General features: G+C 39.1%; 3 protein-coding genes across 3 annotated transcripts; 1 reads left to right on the top strand and 2 right to left on the bottom strand.

Moving 5' to 3' along the window:
- Nucleotides 1-913: 913 nt before the first annotated feature.
- On the bottom strand, nt 914-2,098 carry EAE98_009730 (uncharacterized protein; the record flags this gene model as incomplete). The annotated part of the gene is made up of 1 exon (XM_038957351.1): nt 914-2,098. One exon carries the CDS (start codon nt 2,096-2,098, stop codon nt 914-916), a length of 1,185 nt encoding a protein of 394 aa, XP_038806290.1.
- Nucleotides 2,099-10,119: 8,021 nt separating this feature from the next.
- EAE98_009731 (uncharacterized protein) lies at nt 10,120-12,430 on the bottom strand. The gene is made up of 2 exons (XM_038957352.1): nt 10,764-12,430; nt 10,120-10,692 (listed from the first exon to the last, which is right to left on the bottom strand). The coding sequence occupies exon 1, from the start codon at nt 11,962-11,964 to the stop codon at nt 11,446-11,448; it is 519 nt and encodes a 172-aa protein (XP_038806291.1). The 5' UTR covers nt 11,965-12,430; the 3' UTR covers nt 10,120-10,692; nt 10,764-11,445.
- A 398-nt stretch (nt 12,431-12,828) lies between these two features.
- Nucleotides 12,829-13,778, top strand: EAE98_009732 (uncharacterized protein; the record flags this gene model as incomplete). Its single annotated transcript, XM_038957353.1, has 3 exons — nt 12,829-13,067; nt 13,143-13,258; nt 13,390-13,778. The coding sequence occupies 3 exons, from the start codon at nt 12,829-12,831 to the stop codon at nt 13,638-13,640; spliced, it is 606 nt and encodes a 201-aa protein (XP_038806292.1). The 3' UTR covers nt 13,641-13,778.
- Between the last annotated feature and the right edge of the window lie 7,230 nt (nt 13,779-21,008).

The raw sequence follows: 21,008 nt of genomic DNA on the forward strand, positions 1-21,008 counted from the left end.
GATAATAGAACTAGAAGTAATCGATGAAATGGTTTAGATGTTCATGCGGAGTCATAGCAAGTTTCCAGGTCCTTCATAGAATATCCATTTCATAACGCTGTTAGAAATCAGGAAGATGTGGCAAATTTATATGTGAAGTTCTACTACTGTTCGAAACCCAAATCCAAGCATTTGACTTTTTATCTATGAACCGATCATTATCTGGATATCAGTCAATACGTGCCAATATTCGACCACTCTCCCTTTCTCAATGCCTCCCACGTTGACGGATGTAGCTTCAGTATTGTCATACTCTATTTCTTGGAAATAAACCTAAGCTGTACTTCTCCTCTCTCGCCGAGACATAAGTTTATCGATTTTCCCGATTGTCAAATTCACACATATAAGTTCAATAGGTAATTGAGAAATTTTGTGAATATTACTTTAATACATTAACTGCTATAGCCAAATATCTTTTCCTGATAAGGACTTCCTTTCATTAGAACCGTAACCATCAGGATCTACGTGGGTGTCAGATCGCCGCAATACAATAGATGGGTCCGTAAGTACAGCCAGCTTCCCAACATTGACTCCTTTGCTGCTTCAAATTTCCAACCTCTATACGAATATAGTAAACAAAATTGTCTTTATATCAATTCTTGCCATTCTCTTCCATCAGAACAGCTGCTTTGTAGCTGCTATAGCCTCCTGAAACTCGACCACTGTATGCCCGCTTCATCTTTTATTACACATTATCACTTCAGTACTTGCAGCCTCGATTGATATACGTCTGTGGAGACTTCGATTCGTTTCCATGATGATGTTTGACGGTCCAAGATTGGAGAGTGCGCGTGCCAGTGAAATCCTTCGATATCCCAACTACAGGCCCAATAATTGAAGATATCGAGATCTGCATATCTATTCATATACACTTTCATCTGGTAGTTGACGGGGCATCATGCGAGATTGAAAATAAAGTGTCGGCGACATCAGCGACCTTCATTCGAGTGCCAGAGCTCGGACTATTGTTGAAGCTAGGAGTTTGACTTATGGCTAGTTGACTGCTCGGACCAGATATAGACGCCTTTGATTCTTGCTGACTTCTCACTTCTGACTCCTCATCATAAAATCCACCTCTCATCTCACAGTACGATGCATTGCAGAGATTTCCGTAGCAATTGTGAGGAATATTACCGGAGTTTAGATTGATCCAATTAGTGCTTGGTCCCAGGACTTCCCTTCCTTTAAATCCCATTTCCTCTGCCGTCGTCAAGGACACTGACTTTCCAGAGTCTGTGATGAATGTTCCAGTGTTCCGTTCATTTGATGATGGAAATGTATTCTCAAACGCCTTGTTAACTCGCATGATGAATGTTACCGCTTCTTTTAATGTTGTTGTGATGCTATTGATTGGTGGTATGAAATCAGGATCGTCATCCTCGACTTGTTCAACTCCCTCAAAGTTTAAGGATAGAGCAAGTCCATTCTTGATCCCAGTTTTCACCAATAAGACTTTTCGTTCGGCGGTCGACACACCTTCTTTGCAATCTCTCATAATGACAATCACACTTCGGAACAAGGATGTGATTCTATAGTCTTTTGGATCATTGTGATCTTCTGTTGCTAGTGCTGGGTCGTGGCTCCTTAGTTGAGCGACTTTGATTTCCCCTTTCCTTTTTTGGCTGAAGATATAATTCTTTGAGCAGCCATCAAATTGTCTGCAGAAATTGTTATGGAGTTCAAGGCATTTATTGATTTTATGCGACGGCGACATAACCACTATCTTGGCAAAAAAGCGCTGAAAAGTGATATCTTTGTTATGAATATCTCCTTCGAACCATTGTTCTGATATATATCGGTGGACCGATGGTATGACTGATTTGTTTGCGGTTCTGCCTTTGAGAAAGAAGATGCTGGTACATTTATTGGATACGTCTCTAATGTTGCCAGGTTGAATGCGACCATAGTAGCTCACAAAGGTGTGAGAATTCTCTACGTTTGCGAGATGGATCTCATATTTAAACACGAATTCTTCATACATTCGATGGTTGTGTAGGAGTTCTTCCTCATTTTTAGGTTTGTGGATGAATCCTCGCAATTCACGAACGCTAGGATCCATGTTTTTGCCCCTTTTCAAATTGCTCAGTGAGTGGAGCAGCTGAGTTTCAGAATTCTGAAGTCCCTTGATATTTTTTGAAGAAAATTTTTGTAGGTTCAGATTTCTTTTCGTGGGTGATGTATACGTGTCCGTAGCCAGAGCTTGAGTACTAGTTTGAGACTGTGAGTGCTAGTTATGGCCTTAGATATTCCGAATCAAGGAAGGATAGTTCCACCGTCATGGGAATTACAGCTATTATTATCTTAATATGAACATGGAATATATGTCAATTCCCCAGAGAACTGATTTATAATTATAATGTTAGATCAACAAGAATTCGAACAATCCACTACTGGGCATCAAAGGATTGGAATAACCGAGGCTTCAAAGTTCAAATGAATTACGATGATCTAGGACTATCATTTGAATCAACTCGACTCTTGAGAGTGCGGGAGCATATTGTTCAGATGGGTTTCGTAGGTTACAGTCTCAATAGTATGTTCTGAAACAAACCTGAGTATAGATATTTCTATCCTAGCAAGACTGAGAGATCATGATGTCAGACTCGAGACTCTTTCCTTGAGATCAAGGTCAAATGCCTGCAAATATCGCGTTTTAGGAACTCGGAATCGTCATGTCAAGAGATCTCAGGAGAGCATCACATTTTTCTGTCGATGAGAGAAAGAGGCTATGATTTATGGCGATGATGAAACAACTTCGATCCCCTGATGTTAGTTATGCTATAACGCTGCACAATCATCTTGTACTCTAGAATTTGCACAGGATTAATCATTGAAACTCCTGATATATTAACCAAAATTCCATGAGCATGTTGGTGCTCTCCTAATGCAAAAGATGGATTTCCAAGCTTTTTTAGTAATCTTCACAGGAAACTTTGAAACTCACCAGATTCACTATTTTGAGCCTTGCCCATAGATAGCCCCTACTATCACGCTCTAAATCTCAATCTCATTATTAAAGGGCCACCAGAAGCCGAAAGAGAATTAAGAAAGACGCCCCAGACGCTCAAAACCTGGCAATATGTTTTTCTTGGTCACATCATTACTTGAGTAAGACTATTGGTGTCTATGCATTCATCCTGCTTATTACAACTGTTACTTCAAGGTGTAAGGAGAATAAATAAGATTCAGAGATAACTAGACTGACAACGAAGTGTCTTTTTCGACAGTAGTAGTAGAGTTCATAAATGTACAGAATTTCTGTAAAGAAGCACTCTCTTCCACACCCTCTCAAATGAAATTCGCAGTCAGCTTTCGAAGCTGGAAGAATCTAAAGGTAGAGATGTTGCAGGAACATATCATTGCATCTTTCAAACTCAACCTGAAGAGTACTGAACGCAGAGAGCCTTGGGAAAGAGTTTATATATTTCAATCCTCGTAAGTACCTGGTTCTTACAGAGATTCACTATAAGCACGTGAATTTTAATCTGACTCAAAAACTATCCCAATAGGAACTGCGGTATGTAGAATTCCTCAACTATAAAAGAGATCTATTTGCCATTAATGCTCCCCCATAACGCTCTACAGGCGAACTCTACCCGGATAGGTCTCGCAGAAAATCACACCAGTTAATCTATTCATGATCTGAGTTACATAAGACACATGCTTTGCCAGCACGTTCGAGCAGGTTAAGTGGATTTACTTGCGTATAGATCGCAGTCGTGTTCGCTGTTAATGACTCCTTGACGGTATATTAACAGCAAGAAAATGGTAATCATGACGGCAGCTGCAAACACATAAGAGAACAGATAAGAAATAACAACAAAAACAACCGAAATCATGACGAAAATTGCAAATATATCATGGTTGAGAGAACAGTATATTTTACCGAGGAAATTTGATCCATAAGATTCATTGATAGAGCATGATACACCACGAACAAGAGGAGGTTATCTCAACTTACTTTCAGAAGCGACCTTTCTGGTCTTTTCTTATTATTCAACCAGCCTGGGGTACAAGAACGCGCGTGAAGACAGTGCTTTATATAGGTAACTTATCATAAGAAATGGAAGGTCACTTATCATAAGAAATGGATGCTCACTTCAATATTTCTATTCACTCTGTAATCACAGACAGTGCCAAGCTCGAGATCTTTGTGGATCTCCAATATTACCCACTCAAGTACCAGATCCATAGTCGAAGAATTTTGTAGCCAATGTTTATATAAGAGCGCATGCGCTCTAGGTGAACTTTCTGAGCAAACAATTTGTCGAGCTACGCGAAATATAGCAAATGTTCCGATGTGTCGGGATAGATTGTTACGGGAAAGGCCATCTGCTGCTACGATCTGGATGACTGGTTTCAGGCTGGAGAGGCGGCAAGTTTCTCTTTTACTGTCGTCCGAACACTTGTCATAGCACTGTCATCTTTTACTTGTATCATACTTTGTTATCACCTCAAGGGAGATTCATCCCAGTGCTTCCGATTACTTCATCGTACGTTTCGAATTCCACAAACATTCCATACTACCTGTTGTGAAAATTGTTGTTGCTTTGAGGTTGCTGAAGAAGCAACAATGTGCGGGAGGAAAATCTTATATTGGACAGCCATAAAATCTCCGCGGCTTTCCAGGTTTGATACCTCATTAAGGAATAGGAAATTATACGAACGAATCAAGCCCTTTTATAACTATTAAAATGAAGTAGTTGAAAGAGGGTAGTGCCACTGAAAATAATCACGGCATCCACACATCAAAGATCTATATTCATAGAACCTGAAGTGAATCGACGGAGAAAATTTCCTCCAGCTCGAATATATAAAGCTTCTAAGCCGCATTATAATGCGTTAAGTGCCACTTCAGAACTATTCTGATGGATGTTGCAAGGAGTGTGGTTCAGCTGTCTATGATTAAGATTGAGGTATAAAAATGGAAGAACAGGAATCATCTAACCACATCCAACCATGAATTTCATTTCCATATTAACTTGAGACTTTCATCTTAAAACCTTACTTCCTGTTGTCATTTCTCACTCTTATTCATTGTCAAATATCGATACATTCTCCTAGCTATTTCCGACGAGAACATATTCTGCAGCGAAAAGTAAATACACCGTTATTGAGTGAGTACTCAACACCTTTGATCCCCTAACACTCTACGCTTACAAAGTATCCAAACGTCGTAATTCCACGCAACTGGAGAAGCACATTGTGCTTTGGCATTTTTGGCATGCGTAATGATGATATTATCTTTAATTCAGAGAGCACTCTTTATGTACTCGAATCTGGATCAAATTGTAGCTGAATGTGTTATTCGCTTCTTGGATACAGCTGTCATCTGCCACGTTCTCTTTTTTGATGATCTAGCTAATCATCTAAGTGAGGGTAAGAGTTAGAGTTAGTAAATCCCATACTTTTATTCACTCTCGTCAAGCAGGAGAGTGGGAACCTCATGCACATAATTGGGTTCAATAGAAGTATCTGCAGATTCAAAAGAATTTCCATTACAACCTCAATTCACTACCGAATATCTTCTTTGGGGTTAGCACTCGGGATATGAGTACCTACCTAGGTAGATATATAAAGAAACGTCCAGATAATTTCTTATTATCAAGCATTCAAAAACTACAACCAATGTGGTGCAAGGACCGGGGCTACTCGCCCATGGGAGAACCTCCATGCCCCCCCTAAAGAAAGCGAAAGGGGAATGTAATTCGAAAATAGACGATCAGGGTTTCAGTTCCAACCTTTACTCTTTTTCGACGAGAGTTTGAGGTCTAATCGTCGCTTTTGTTTTTGTGTTGTCATTCACTTTTTTTATCTTATATGAAAACTTATGCATTTTAACAAACAACAGCGAGAGCTACTACGGAATAGTCTTTCATCATCTAAGAATCAAGTCGAAAAGCACGAGCCGCAAATCTCACATTTTGAAAGGGCCAATGTGAGATAACATTCAACTCCAATTCCGAAATCCATAGTTTGAGTCCTTGCTGCTGCATTTGCTATTATTTGAGTAGACCAGACAAAGATCCTTCCAGTCTCAAAGACGTGGGTATATATACTCCTCTTCGTTTAATTCCCAATTCCTCATGATACAGATACCAGGGTTTGGATAGTATGAATCAAAATCTTGTAAGCTAACCGATATATGAACCAGCGCGGAGATTATGGTACTCGCTACCGGTGTCAAGAGTATATAAGATACCCATATAGACGCCCCTCCAGCCTATCGGAAAGCAAATCAGCAGATGCATGATCCAAAGGAAAATCAGCTAGAGTCATTCCAAAAATTCTCTAGATATGCATGAAACGTGGAAGAAATTCTTGAAAGCTCTAAATTTGATATAACTAGGTATCAAGTGTGCTGATTTCTCCAATTTTACTCCAAGCTGTTTCATCTGAGTTGCTATAAATATACTTCATCATCAACTCATCAAGATCTTTTACTGTCATCTGTCATTTGTTCCATCCTAACTCACTTCGTTCCATCCCATTCGACTTTCACTATCATTCCTCATTCCTCATTCCGTCCACACATTACAATTCCATTCACCAAACCTCACCCGCCTCACCCTCAGCTCAGTATCCTAAGAACAGAGTATCCACGACAAATTTGACCAGATGTACGAATATCTCCATGAGATCCAGCATCTCTTTCGTGATTAGTGGGGTTGTACTGATGACATGATTCTAGACTACTCTTCAGGTTCCTTAAATAGTATCACGCCAGATTTCCTGTTGTCTCGATTATATTATATCATTAACTCAGTCAGCCTCATGAATCTAAGTTTCTCTACTAGTGGTCAATATAAAGAGTTCTTTTTTGATATCATAACTCCCAGCAGATCATACAACAAGTTGATCAGAAGAAAGCAGTAGAAAATACTGAAGTTGAGAAATATGCCAGCTCAAACTACCGGGAAATGAAGTATCATCTCAACCATATCCCCTTGCTTAAGTTTCTTATTCTCAGTTTGATTATTGTTTAAAGTGTTCACAAATATCAATCACAATCATCATCATACTTTCCACCATCGCCAACATCATCTCACCATTCGATTTCCACGAATCTTCATCCACACACAGCGCCGTGAAACATGACTTTTGTATTGTACAACTACACCTAAGTAATCCAAACATCTTTGCAGATACCAATCCCTCGCAATCAATCAAGACTGAAAAGATTCTACAGTTCAACAGGACTTTTTCAACATACTCTTCATTAAGCCTAATACCAGCTAATCAGAACCACTCTTTTACCTTTACCTCCTCTCCCTCTTTAAGTAATAAAGTAAGTAGCACAAACCCTCACCCACTCACTCATCCATAAAGTCAACCTAACTTCGGTCCCTCCACAATAGTTCACTGCCCACCAGATCACCTGTCCAAAAAGTTCCCATACAAATACCTAGTGTACAAATATACCGGGCCATAAATCCATAAATCCATAAATTCTCATCATCGACATAATCATCCCACCCATCACCCCATATATCCCCATCCCCCATCCCCACACCCCTTATGCAATTACCCGAGACCCCTCCCCCCATTCCACCCTCCACCAAACCAATAAATCCCACACCACACCACATCACATCATTCAAAAGACCCTTATTTCCCCAACTTTCCATTCGTGTTACAACTTATTACACTATGCTGTCCTACCCTACCCTTCCTATCCTACCCTACCCTTCCTTCCCTGTCCCACCTACCCTTCCTTCCCTCCATCCATCCATCTATCCCCATGCAACCTTCCGAACACGAAGGAACGAACAAGCACAAGCGAACGAGCACGCCACATTCATTTATTTATTTTTTCTTTTTGGCATATTTAACATACACTGAGGCTCTGCTTTTCTTTCTTTCTTTCTTTCTTTCTTTCTTAAATTTAGGTATTACAAGCATAATAAGTATTCCTATATTATCAAATTCCTTGCAATTTCCAATCCAATATTCATGTTCACTCTTATATACATCATCACTTACGCATACACACCCGTTTAATAACGTTCAATTAGATCCCCATCCTTAGCTTTAACCCCTTCTTCACCCACACCGTTCCCCCTCCCCCGTAAAACCCACCAAGTATGCCGTACACCCACACTCACACCATTCCCCTTTCCTTTCCCCATCCCCATCCCCATCTCCCCACGTCCCACAAATTCCATGTCACAAATCAACCCACGAACCCATTTTCTTGTCCTCCCCTCCCCTAGAAATCTCCAGTCGCAGTCCCAGTCCCAGTCCCTTTGCGCAGCTGGCTAGTTTTATACCCCACAACTAGCTTGAGATACATCCGCATCCGCATCCTCATCACACACACTAAACACTCACACTCACACTTACAGCACTTCACTGCATTGCACTATACAAAAAGAAACAAAAAGAAAAGAAAATAAACGAAATGAAACAAAACAGAACAAAACAATTCGAAAAACACAGAGAAAAGAAGAGATGAGAAAAGATGAGAAAAGATGATCAATCCCAAGAATTTTGAGGAATTAGGGAGTATGAATCTTGAATCTGAGGATGAGGCTGAGGCCCATGAACAGGTATCTAAGTATCTAAGTATCTAAGTAGATAATCAAATCCGATCCCAAATTCATTCCAAATCAAATCAAAATCACAACAAACTTCAAACTTCAAATTTCAAAATATGCAATTGAAATAGTACTACCTACCCCTATCTACCTATCTATCTATTTATTTGTATATATTATATATACATATATACCCACATACCCACAGTATAGGCAATAGTATACTATAGTAAAATAGTAATGTGTATAAAGTATTTGATATGATGGCTAGTATGTATTAGATAGTTGAAAACTTATTGTTGTAGATATTACTTAAAACGAATATCTATAAAGATATATAAGAAAACTAAAATATAATATTAAAAATTAAAACTAGTTTTAATAAAGTTTAGCTAATGAAAAAATATTATTTAATTATTAATATTTATATTCAAAAGCAATAAAAAAGATTAAAATACTTAACAATATTAATGATTTAGTATTAATTAATAATAATTATTCAATTGAATATTATTGAAATCTGAGAATAATCTTAAATTTGTATATGGCTTATTTTGTATCAATTAGAGATTTGTATTCCTGTATTCTATTAGAAGTATTTAATATTAGAATAATATTGAATATCTTTAGTAGTATCGAATTCTATATCATGTATATATATATTTCGGGAAAAAATCGATATGTATTACTATCTAATCCGTATACGGATTACGAGGAATACTATTGCCTACACTGTACACATACATATACATATACAATTCCAAATCCAATTCCAAATCCAATTCCAAATCCAATTCCAAATCCAATCCAACCCAAATCCAAATCAAATCCAACTCCAATCTCAATTCCAAATCCAATCCAATCCAAATCCAACCCAATTCCAATTCCAAATCCAATTCCAAATCCAAATCCAATTCCAAATCCAAATCCAAATCCAATTCCAAATCCAATTCCAAATCCAATTCCAACTCCAATATCAAATTACACCTAAACACCTAGAAATACTCAGAAATACATAACCTTAGTTCACTAGGTTAGCCTGAAAAAAAATACATATACACATATACACATATACACATATACACATATACACATATACACATATACACATATACACATATACACATATACACATATACACATATACACATATACACATATACACATATACACATATACACATATACACATATACACATATACACATATACACATATACACATATACACATATACACATATACACATATACACAACACAACATATACATATAATACAATATAACATAGCACCACATAACGCAATATTAATATATCACAACCTCGCATGATATAGCATAGCATAGCATAGCATGAACCATTCGATCAATGTCCATTCCCGGTTTGGTGTAACTACCTACCAGTAGATATGCTTTGTATGATTCTGATGACATGCATGCATGATATTTTTTTACCCAGATATCATCATGTAAACATGCCAGTTATTTTCCAACACAGGAGGATGCACATAACACAAATCAGATGATGTAGAGTTATTATAATTGTTGATATGTTCAATACCTAGATAAACATCTCTATCCTCCGATTCTCCATTCCATCCCTAAATAAAAAAACTACATGAGTGTAAACCATCTTATCCCATCCCATATATCCCACCCCAAACTCGTACAAATACCCCGCAATCCCAATCAAGAACTATATCCATTCAAATCTCTCTTAACGCCATCTATGCCTATTCCCATATCCATACACATACCAATTGTAGAAACAGTATCCCCATCAATACCAAAGGTACAAACCATAATGGAACCCCCCCATCATCTCACTAACCCCTAAAACAATCCGCCTTGTAGCCTTCACCGTGGCGTCGCTTAGCCTCATTTTCCCGCCTCACTCCAAATCGCCACTCATGCACCTAAGGTCATTCTACTCAACGACGAGATACCGATGTTCGCAATTTCTCTCTTTCATGTCTCTCATAACGTGCTGAATTATAATCACTCTCTCTGCCTTCACCTGCCCTCGGTTCTGCAGGATCGTAGTGTTTATGACTATCTCCATGATTGATGACATGGTTGTGTCCACTTCTTGATGTTTTTCCTTCAATATATTTCTTATCTAAATTGGGAGAAATCTGTTAGTTACAAGTTGTATATAATGAGAGAAAATTGGTCAAGATATCTACATACCTGCAGCAGAATCTCTATATTTCACACTTTGTTCTCCACCACTTCCTCTAGATCCATAACCTTGCCCACTGCTTGAAGAACGTCCCGACATATTTGAGTTTGATCCGGAGTAATAATCAGATGAACGAGTTTCGTACGAGTGTTGCGAATCTCTTGGGGAAGATTCCCGATGATGTATGACAGTAGTTCTTTGTGTGTATGTGTATCCACGAGAGCCAGTGTATGACATTTGAGGTTCTTCGGATAGGTACTTTCGGAATCTTTATGTACTTGATGTGCGAGGCGAAAGTTTGACTTTGTTGTATCGTAGAAGGGCGTATGGGGCGTATGAGGTGTATAGGGCGTAGAATGGAGTATTGTAGTATTGTTTCAAATTCCGTATAATCAAACTAATGGTTAATCTTGACCAAATGAAAAAGCAAACAAAAAGAGAAACATCATACTTATTATATAGATGCAAGAGAAACAGAGAAATTGACTAATGAAATCATTCAATTGTTACCTGTTGTACACAGCAGCTTTCCAAAAGAAGGCAAAATCATTGACAGAGAAGCCCAACAAGGACATTGCCCACTCTACCTGTTGAGGACGGAGACAGTTTGAACCATCTACCCAATGGGTGGCTGCCTTTGGATGAGGTATTTGACTCAAAATGGACATTTCAATCCCATGAGTCACCAAGCTAATGGACAATGACAGTTCGGTGAATAGTTTCATCCAAGTACCATGAGAGGAATCGAGGTTGGATGGTGACGTCGGCCTTGAAACTCGGATATGGAATACCGTGAAAAGGGAAATTAAAGGAAATAAGCTCAAGGCTCCCGTCGGCGGAGCAGTCATGATCGGGAAGTGGAAATGGAGTATTTCCTATGATGCATTGCTTTGTTTGACACAGCCCAGAAGAATTGATCGAATGTAGAAAGAAGGTAGAAAGGATGTGGAGGCACTGGTGAAGCTTGGAAGTACGAGAGAGCACAGCCATTCGTTTTCCTTCGGGCCCCTCCCTCATTTTCCCTTGTGGCTTTCCATCGGGCATTTTTTGAAACAGGCAGGAAAGACAAACAAGAGGGATGGAGATTTGCGGAAAGTTCTGGATGGTAGAACGGTACATACGATACGAGAGGATACGAGAAGATGGGGAAAACGGTTCCAAGAAGGTGACGTGAATGATGAGTGATGATTGATTATTGATGCCTTGCATGAATCCGGGTTGATTGTTTTCGAGGCTTCCATGTTTTCAGCTGAGGTGACAGGTGAGGTTTCTTGGTTTGTTTTTGCCCTTTTGCCTAGGTACCCAGGTATTTCGTTTGATATCGATAAGACGATGAGTCAAATATTGAGTCTGGGGGGTTTGGTATGACTGTTGACTGGCGGTCTGACGGTTGAATGAATTACGCATACGAATAGCATCGGCATTGCCATCTCAATCTCGGTGTAAGGATATGTATATGTGTACCTGGGTATGGATGGATAACTCGTGATGAGATGTATACCATCGTATATACCAAGGTATAAAGAGCTGAGGTGTGAAGAGCTTCGAGTATCTTTTCGTATCTTTTCGGTGAACATCATAGTAGGAATTCTCGTGGAAAATTAACAAACATACAAGCAAACAAACAAATCAATAATCGAACCATCTCATCGTGAAGAGAAGTCGAGGTCACAATAACAATGATGTTGTTCAAGGGAAGAAAAGGATAGAGGGAGGGGAAAATCAAAATTCAACGAAATCCCATAAGTGTGGTGGTGTGAGAGGATCGTCATGTGATTTCTGTATCGATAGGTACGAATGGGATTGTATGTACGATACTCACCCATCATTAGTCATCCATCATTGATCCATTTGATTGGCCAACACACACTTGAGCCGAGAGAGCTTCATGCGGGACAAGGCTACGCTACACCCCAAATTCACCCATTCACATCCTCAACCCTCAACGTGTCCAATACTCATACTTCTTTGTTGTTCAATCAAATATACCTTCATAAATTTCAATTCAATCCATTGACAATCCATTGATCAATTAATCAATCAATCAATCGTCAATACAACAACACCTTCAATATGCGTCTTTCAACAATTTCCCTCCTTGCTCTCACTTCCTCGGTCCTCGCGGCCGAAGTGAAGATTGATGTAACCAGAGCTGTCGAATGTGAGCGCAAGACTCAAAAGGGCGACAAGATTCATGTTCATTATCGAGGAAATCTTGAGGAAGATGGAAAGGTTGGAAAAGAATTCGATGCTTCCTACAACCGTGGATCTCCATTGAGTTTTGTCGTCGGAAAGGGTAGTGTGATTAAAGGGTATGTACTTTTTACTTACTGAGAGTCATGGCTATGAGAAGGATTTGGATGGAAATACTAATTTTGATCTTGTAGATGGGATGATAATCTTCTCGATATGTGTATTGGTGAAAAGAGAGTTCTTACCATTCCTCCCGAGTTTGGTTATGGTGACAGAGCGATGGGTCCAATTCCAGCCAAGAGTACATTGAGTAAGTAAATTCTTATTCTCATATCAGATATCCCCTTCACAAAATATCTATTATTGAATCACTCTACCCCTATCCTTCTATCTACATTCCCAATTACCAAATATACAAAACTAATATTTCCTCCCCACTAGTTTTCGAAACCGAACTCATGGGAATTGACGGTGTCCCCAAACCCGAAACTATTATTGAAAAGACCTCCTCCTCATCCGATAAAGTCGATAGCGCCACCGATAGCGCATCATCACTCTCGGATAAAGCTACCGAAAAAGCTACCGAAGCAGCAACAGGAGGTGTGAAAAGTGCCATTTCCGAAGCCGCAGAGGCGGTGAAGACGGCTCTTGCTGATTCTGATGGTGATGGACAGGAGCACAACGAGTTGTAGATGATTCAATTGATGGGAAAGGAAATGGAAATGGAAATGCTCAAAGGGTTTTAAAACATGGTCATGAAGCCCCGCATAGTAATGGTCATGAATTGTGAGGATGGCTTCTGGATTGCTAGTGGTATGGTGATTATGTAGGAGGTTGAATGTGGATAGTACGTGATTCCATGACTGGAAAAGCTATTTGGCAGAGAAGTGAAAGGGATTCAATGGGTAATTAACCTATTTCTTCCAATTATGTTGATATAACAATAAATATTCTTAAAATCGAACATATAAATATCTCATATGGCCCATTCTTGATTCTATACAATGTGATTTATTCCTACTTTGAGATTCGTTGATGTGTATATACATCTAGTACATGTATGTATATATATACTTGGAAACTCACCTCTCATTTTCACAATTATTAGTATTATCAACGATACCATGTCATATCATCTCACAAATTATCTCGCATAATAGGTATATTTCAACAAGTATCTAGATAGATAGGTAGGTAGGTAGGTAAATAACCCTCCAACTCATCCATGGATATATTAGATATTAGATCTTAGATCTTAGAAGTAAGGGGTTTCTGCATGTTTGAATCTCTATATCTCTATATCTCTATATCTCTATATCTCTATATCTCTATATCTCTATATCTCTATATCTCTATATCTCTATATCTCTATATCTCTATATCTCTATATCTCTATATCTCTATATCTCTATATCTTTGGATCCTTGTATCTTTGAATTTTTGAATTTTTGAAGTTATAATGGGAGTGAGTGGGATGGAGTTAGGAGGGGAGTGAGAGTTATAAGGGGAATGAGAGAGTAAGTGAGTGAGATGGAGTTATAAGGGAATGAGTGAGTGAAAGAGAGTTATAAGAAGAGTAAGTGAGATGGAGTGGGAAGATTGAAGCTGGCATGGGAAGATTGGAGAGGGTATGGTATGCTATCTATAGAAAGATAGAGAGAGTGATGTTTGGGGACATAGATGAGGGTTAGGGATAGAGGATGGGGATGGGAATAAGGGTTAGAGGATGGAGGATAAGAATGAGGGATAGGGGATATAGTAAAAGAGAATTAGAAGAAGTAGAGAAGGGTTAGTGTAAATGGAGAAGGGGAGATAAAAGGGAGAGAGAGAGAAGGAAGAGGAGGAAGAGGTGAGGAGGAAGAGGGAAGTAGAAGAGGGGAGGTAGAGAAGGAGGAAGAGTGGAGGTAGAGAAGGGGGAAAGTGAAAGGAGAAGTATGAGAATTGAGGAATAGTGGAGAAGTAGAATCTTGAGAAGAATATATATGTTTTGTATAGTATTTATTGTATAGATTTGATGTGTATATATGATATATATATATGATAAGATATAATATATATATCTCTACTTATCTTTTACTATTATTTTATATTATATACTATATATCTCTATAATTTTATTATGTTTCTATTATGACTTGTAATTTATAAAGATTTTATAAAGATTTTATAATTTATTTTTATCTTTATTCTTTTCAATCATCTTTAATATTTTTATTTTATATAAGAATATAAGGATATTGAAATAATCAATATTTACATTAGAAATATTAGATTAATATGAATTAAATTATATTTTATACATCTTGTAATTAGTAACTATATATGGTTTATATAGAGAAGAGAAGAGAAGAGAAGAGAAAAGGGATAAATAGTAGAGTAGATGGTGAGGTATATATTTAGGGAGAAGAGAGGAGAGATAATTAGATAGTGCGATGAATAGTTAGATGATAACCAATAGATAATAAAATAAAGAAAGGAATAATAGAATGAAAGAAAGAATGTTATATTTGAAAGAGAAGAGAGATAGTCGAATAAGGGAATTGAATAATAAGTAGAATAAATGAGAGAAAATGTATTTGAGGAAGGGTGGATGGTTAATTGATGAAGCAAGATAGTTAAGGGGAGAATGATAGGATGTGTAGGATGTAGATGTTTACCTCCACGAGCAGGGACGAGGGGTGTTTTCGGAGGGGTAGTTTAAGGTGTTTGCAGAAGGGGTGATGGTATAAAGATTAGAGATAGTGGGATGAGGGATGGATATAATGTGATTATAGAGTGAGAGTGTTGGATGGGGATAGAACGATAGTGGATAGGGAGGTGATGGATGGTAAGATGGATAGATGTCCAAGAAGGAAGAAAAGATAGAAATTGGATATGGTTTTGAGGAAGGCAAAGTAATGAATAAATTAATCAAGTAGTAGAGGAATAGGAATAGGAATTGTGATTCTAGTTATAGTGTTCATGTTGAGATAGTAGTATGCATATCAAGAAAGAGTGGAATGACTTGAATGGTGTGTATATGTCGAGATAGTAAGGATACACAAAGAAAGAGTGGAATTTTTATATGATATAATATATATTGAGAAGGTAAGGAACGTATATCTTGAAAAGAGGGAGTGACGGGTTGAAGGAACATATGTATGTATAGGGGAGACAAGAGTTTGAAGTGAACGGAGATGAAGTCAAGGGACTAGATCTGATAGACAGGAGGTGGTTATGGATTCATAGATACAGATACAGATAAAATTGTAGATGACTTCAATCTTGTATCATATAAGGATAGAAGAACTCAAGTAAATAGGTGAAGATTGGTGATAGCAGGAGGGGGAGGGGGATTTCTCCTGGGGTTACTTGTCTTGTATCCAGCTAGACCTTGAGATTTATGTTATATGTCGTCGTGCGAAATACTCTTTTTTAATCTTTTGGATTTTAAAACGGGTATCCACTATAATCTGAAATAATGAGGACCAGATAGTGATAGACTGTACCCATAGTCATCTATCTGTTGGTGATTTTATTGATATACTAGTATACGAGACCAATGCATAAATACTCCATCTTTAAGGCTAGATAGCTAGATAGCTAGAAAAATATACCTAGTATGCAAATATATATATCAATACGTCGAAATACATGTTAAGATATAAAACTCAAACTAACTAACATTTCTCAAACAATAACAGAATATTCTACTTTCTGGTCGCCGACCAAGCAGGGTGGGGATGAGTGTTTGATTCAAAAGAAAGCTTACCTCCCATTTCAATAATGGCAGGGCTCATCTCATACTACTAGACGTATACCCCATCTTTCGAACTGTATGATGAAATTGATATGAATATAAGTACCATGTAAAGCAAACGAAGTTACTATACAACCATGTAATTTCGTCTGATATCAATGAAAATATTCATATTTGGATACCCCGTCGAAAGACAGATACCTAGTAGGTATCCAAGCTTCATACATACTGCACACACAGACTTCAGCTGTCTCTTGATAGATCCATATCTAGATCGATATCCACACAAACCCGTGTTTGATACACATGAACGGAGCTATCTCCGTAGTCATTTCATGCAAGATCCATATCTGAGATCTCGGAACACAGACTGTCATCCGTACAGTGTCCATTGTACAGGAGGCAGAAATACCAAGAGCGATCCACCCAAGCACAGAAGCAAAAGCAAATAACCAGAAACATCGACGCACGCGTGGAGAAATCGACTCCATAAATAAGATAACACCATAGATGTATGTGTATGACTGATATCCACCTCGGCGCATACACTTGATGTGCTGTGTGTGCTGTAGTATCCACAATCTCATATTCTAACCGTATACCCCAGTGCTCGCAAGCACTTATCTTGGTACTTACTATATCTGGTGAGTTAAACCATGTGATTCGTTCTATTCTTATCACATTTGTCTTTCGTCAGTCTTCATTGGACTCCGTAGATCAATCATTTATTTCGAAGATGGTCTAGATGTGGATGAAGGTAGAAGCATAATGATCTACACACCCCGTCGGTCCCGCATTTTGGTGACGCCTTTGTTGATGTACAGCGAGACGTAAGATACGCCCAGTGGGAGGGTGCCGGTATCAATATAATTACATCATTATCAACACCATTATCAACGGTATCAACAATATTAGACAGGTGATATAACAAGGGAGTAAAATGTTAACTATAACACCCATCCTCTAGACCCGGAGGCTTTTTGAAACGTAGATATCCTAAAATCCAATCAGAATTGACTGGCGGATATATTCACCAATCATTGAATATCCAATCAGCCGCGTGGTAATCTTGCATTCACCATGTTTTGTTTGTCTGGAACTCCACGCATGGTAATCTTACATTACCATGCTGTGTTTAGAACTCTATGCATGGCCGTCTTACATCACCATATCGCGTTGGGAACCCCATGGTGAGGTCTGTCTCGGTCTGGCCGTCTAGTACATGATCACGATACAAAGTGCTCGTGTATCTCAATATTACCTAAAGAAGCAATCAGCCCCGTTTCCACACCTCTTTGCGTCTCTTTGTAAATCTTGAGAGAATTAGAACTACCGTTCGCCACACTAGTGAAGTCATATCGGTACATTCCTCAGTAGGTACCACATACCAGGTAGATAGACTCGGTAGGTAGATAGACAAAAGATGAGATATTTACCAACCCTCTTAGCACCGGAGGTTCATGAAACACCTCTCACAACTCACGATCCAAGCTCCTTAGATCTCTTGTTCATAAAACACAGATCTCGACCAACCTCCCTAGGATCTTCGGAATTACCCAAAGGGGTATGCAACCCCGTCTCTGCATATCCGCCTCCCCGAACTATCTAGGTACCGTTCTCCACCCCGTTCCCGGTACTCCCAAGTGTCATCTCTAAATATCTTCAAAATTACCTTGATGGGTAGTCAGCTCCGTCATCACCACCTTCCATTTGCCCATCCGATATCCGAGGGTTCGTGACACACACCGTATCCATACAAATCTCCGAGATCTGCACCTTCCAAAACGAAACGGCTCGCCCTGCTACAAGTCTTTATGTTGCACCATTTATCCTCCTCCTACCTCATCCCTTTGAGCCCGTCCCGTTCCGAATCCATAGGCCTAGCGCACTTGCAATATTGCGGCAGGTGGGATCAAAGGGAAAATCACTCAATCGGTCGATCCTTTCAGACGAGTTGTACCCCTGTGTTTTTTACCCCATACTATACTGAAACAAAAAGATTGGTCGAGTGGAGATAATTCCGCTCGAGTTGAGATGAGCCGCAGGGTTCATACGGGGCTGCACAGTAAAAGCACTACCGGAGGGTCTAAATCACAAATTTCGATTTTTTTGTCGATCATACATTAACGGTAGGAAGTTTTTCCTTGAAAGAGCGATGATTGCGGTTTTTGTCGATCTTTATTTACGAAGTTCTTAGCTTATATCTATCGAGTTTGAGAAAAAGAAAAAGAAAATAAAAAGAACTGGCTGTAATTCGTTAGTTGATCCAGGTTTGCTGCAACACAGAGATTCTTTCCAGGATGAAGAAGACGGATAGCAGAAGTCGATCCTTCTTTAACGCGTCCCTGAAATCTTCCCCAGAAACGCCACATCGTCATCTTTACTCTCCCGGCCAAGCCATTCATTTCCCAAAAGAGTAGTATCTGTTTTGTAGAAAATTTCTTCATCTCCTGTCGTTTTATCGACTCATCTATGTGAGATCTACTCAAAATGTCTAGATGACTAGAAGTATGTAGGTAGCTGACTCTACCCGTCGTTTCCGCTGACGCCACAATCCCTAGTGTTTGGTTCTTGGGTTTGTGTCTATTATTTGATATTGTCGATCTCTGTCTGTCACCAATTTCGCTCTGCCATAACACTACTTACTAGACACACCACTACTGTAAAGACTAAACGGCACAAACCCTCTAATTTCAGTCAAAGCTCCTCCTTGTTATCCTATTACAGATCTGGTGTCTAGAGTCTGAGTACCAAGATCTAGGCGTTAAGTTCAAGTGACTTGGTCCTTTGTGAACCATAGCCCATAGGGCTCTCGGTGATAGTACATAGTGTACTCGCTAAGTGAGAGAAAATTTGAAAGAAGGACCCCTGACTCGGCCTACCTTCTCTCTTGGCCATTTAAAGTTTCAACCCATTACTCGTCTTAATTTTTGACATTTTTGATGGCTTCGCAATGGGGTTTGACATAGTCGGGTCGGATCGGATGGGTTTCGCTTCGGCTTTTACGGTACTTTTGAGAGGGAACATGATGATGAAGGCGGAACAAAATTTTCAGCTGCTAGTCCCAGCCCGCCCGATATTACTTGTATCTTCTAGACCTTTCGATAAACCGAAATACTATTTGTTTTTTCCCTATTTATTGCTGCTAGTGTGATTACTTTTTCGTTCTGGATATTCTCCAAGAATTCTTTTTCGCGGAAAAAGGCTAGGACTTCAAATCATACTTTCTCTTATCGAATTCAGGCTATACAGATGGGAGCTAGCTTCTAAGGCTTAGATACATACTCTTTCAGTCTCGATAATGATAATGAACAAACGAGTCATCAGCGCTGAAACCATCGTCGATAATGTAAGAAGGATTATTGTCGATGCGATCAGATATTGTCGGAAACTAAAATAGTTGATAGAATTCCCACGTGGAAAGCCTTACAGAGTTACTTGTTAATTCCGCTCCGGGTGTTGCCTTTACTAATAATAATTATGAGTTTATTTGCATTGATTATTGATACTGTGTTGATTTCTCAGCTGGGGTGAGTGTTAGATTTCTACGGTGCGTGGTGATAATGTTGTAAAGTTTGATTTCGTTCTCACTGTCGATATTGAAAATACTTATTACACTGTAATCCAATGTGTTTTAAAATCTCCGTAGTCAAAATGTAAAACTCAACAATCCTCTCTCAAGCACCGCCTCACCCATTAATCGTGGCTACAAACCCATCGCTGTGGCACCATTTCCGCACTCGTTGCTCATTACTCGTAAGATCGTAAGCTTCGATTCGTCACATGAATAGCCGATCTACCTTCTAGTAGGGAATTAGTCTCTTAGTCTGCCAACCACCACGAGCACCACTAAGTTTCAAGTCTTCATCGCGCAATATGGAAAAACCCTACGCACTGGGCCAGTTTTGAGAACCCCTCCCCTTTCTCTGCCCACCCTTCTCCTCCATCCCCAAGCCCGCAAATCACCCGGATCCCGGAAATGTTCTTCCCCTCTCAGAACTTATCTCTTAAATCCCGCAAAGCCACGTTTTCCTTCGATTCTGCAAAACTCAAAATAATAATTAACCACTGTTATCAACCGGTAGTGTATGGGCGACGCGGTAGTACCCTCAAGATACCATTTATACTAACCGATCAAGCCCCTTTTGATCCCTGCATCGACTAGATGAAAGAAGTTTAATTTTCTAGAAGTATTTGACGAGAACAAAATGGATGAATGTCGGAAATAAGATATGGAAATGACGTTAGTACTATATTATACTTTTTCCCTATGCACTCCATCGACGATGGTGTTTGAATGCATGGGTAGACACCGTCAGGT

Source organism: Botrytis deweyae (assembly GCF_014898535.1).
Source record: "Botrytis deweyae strain B1 chromosome Unknown BDEW_030, whole genome shotgun sequence".
Lineage (NCBI taxonomy): Eukaryota > Fungi > Ascomycota > Leotiomycetes > Helotiales > Sclerotiniaceae > Botrytis > Botrytis deweyae.

Coding starts and splice junctions, on each gene's coding strand:
- EAE98_009731 (XM_038957352.1), bottom strand. CDS start 11,964: ATGCAAGGCATCAATAATCAATCATCACTCATCATTCACGTCACCTTC.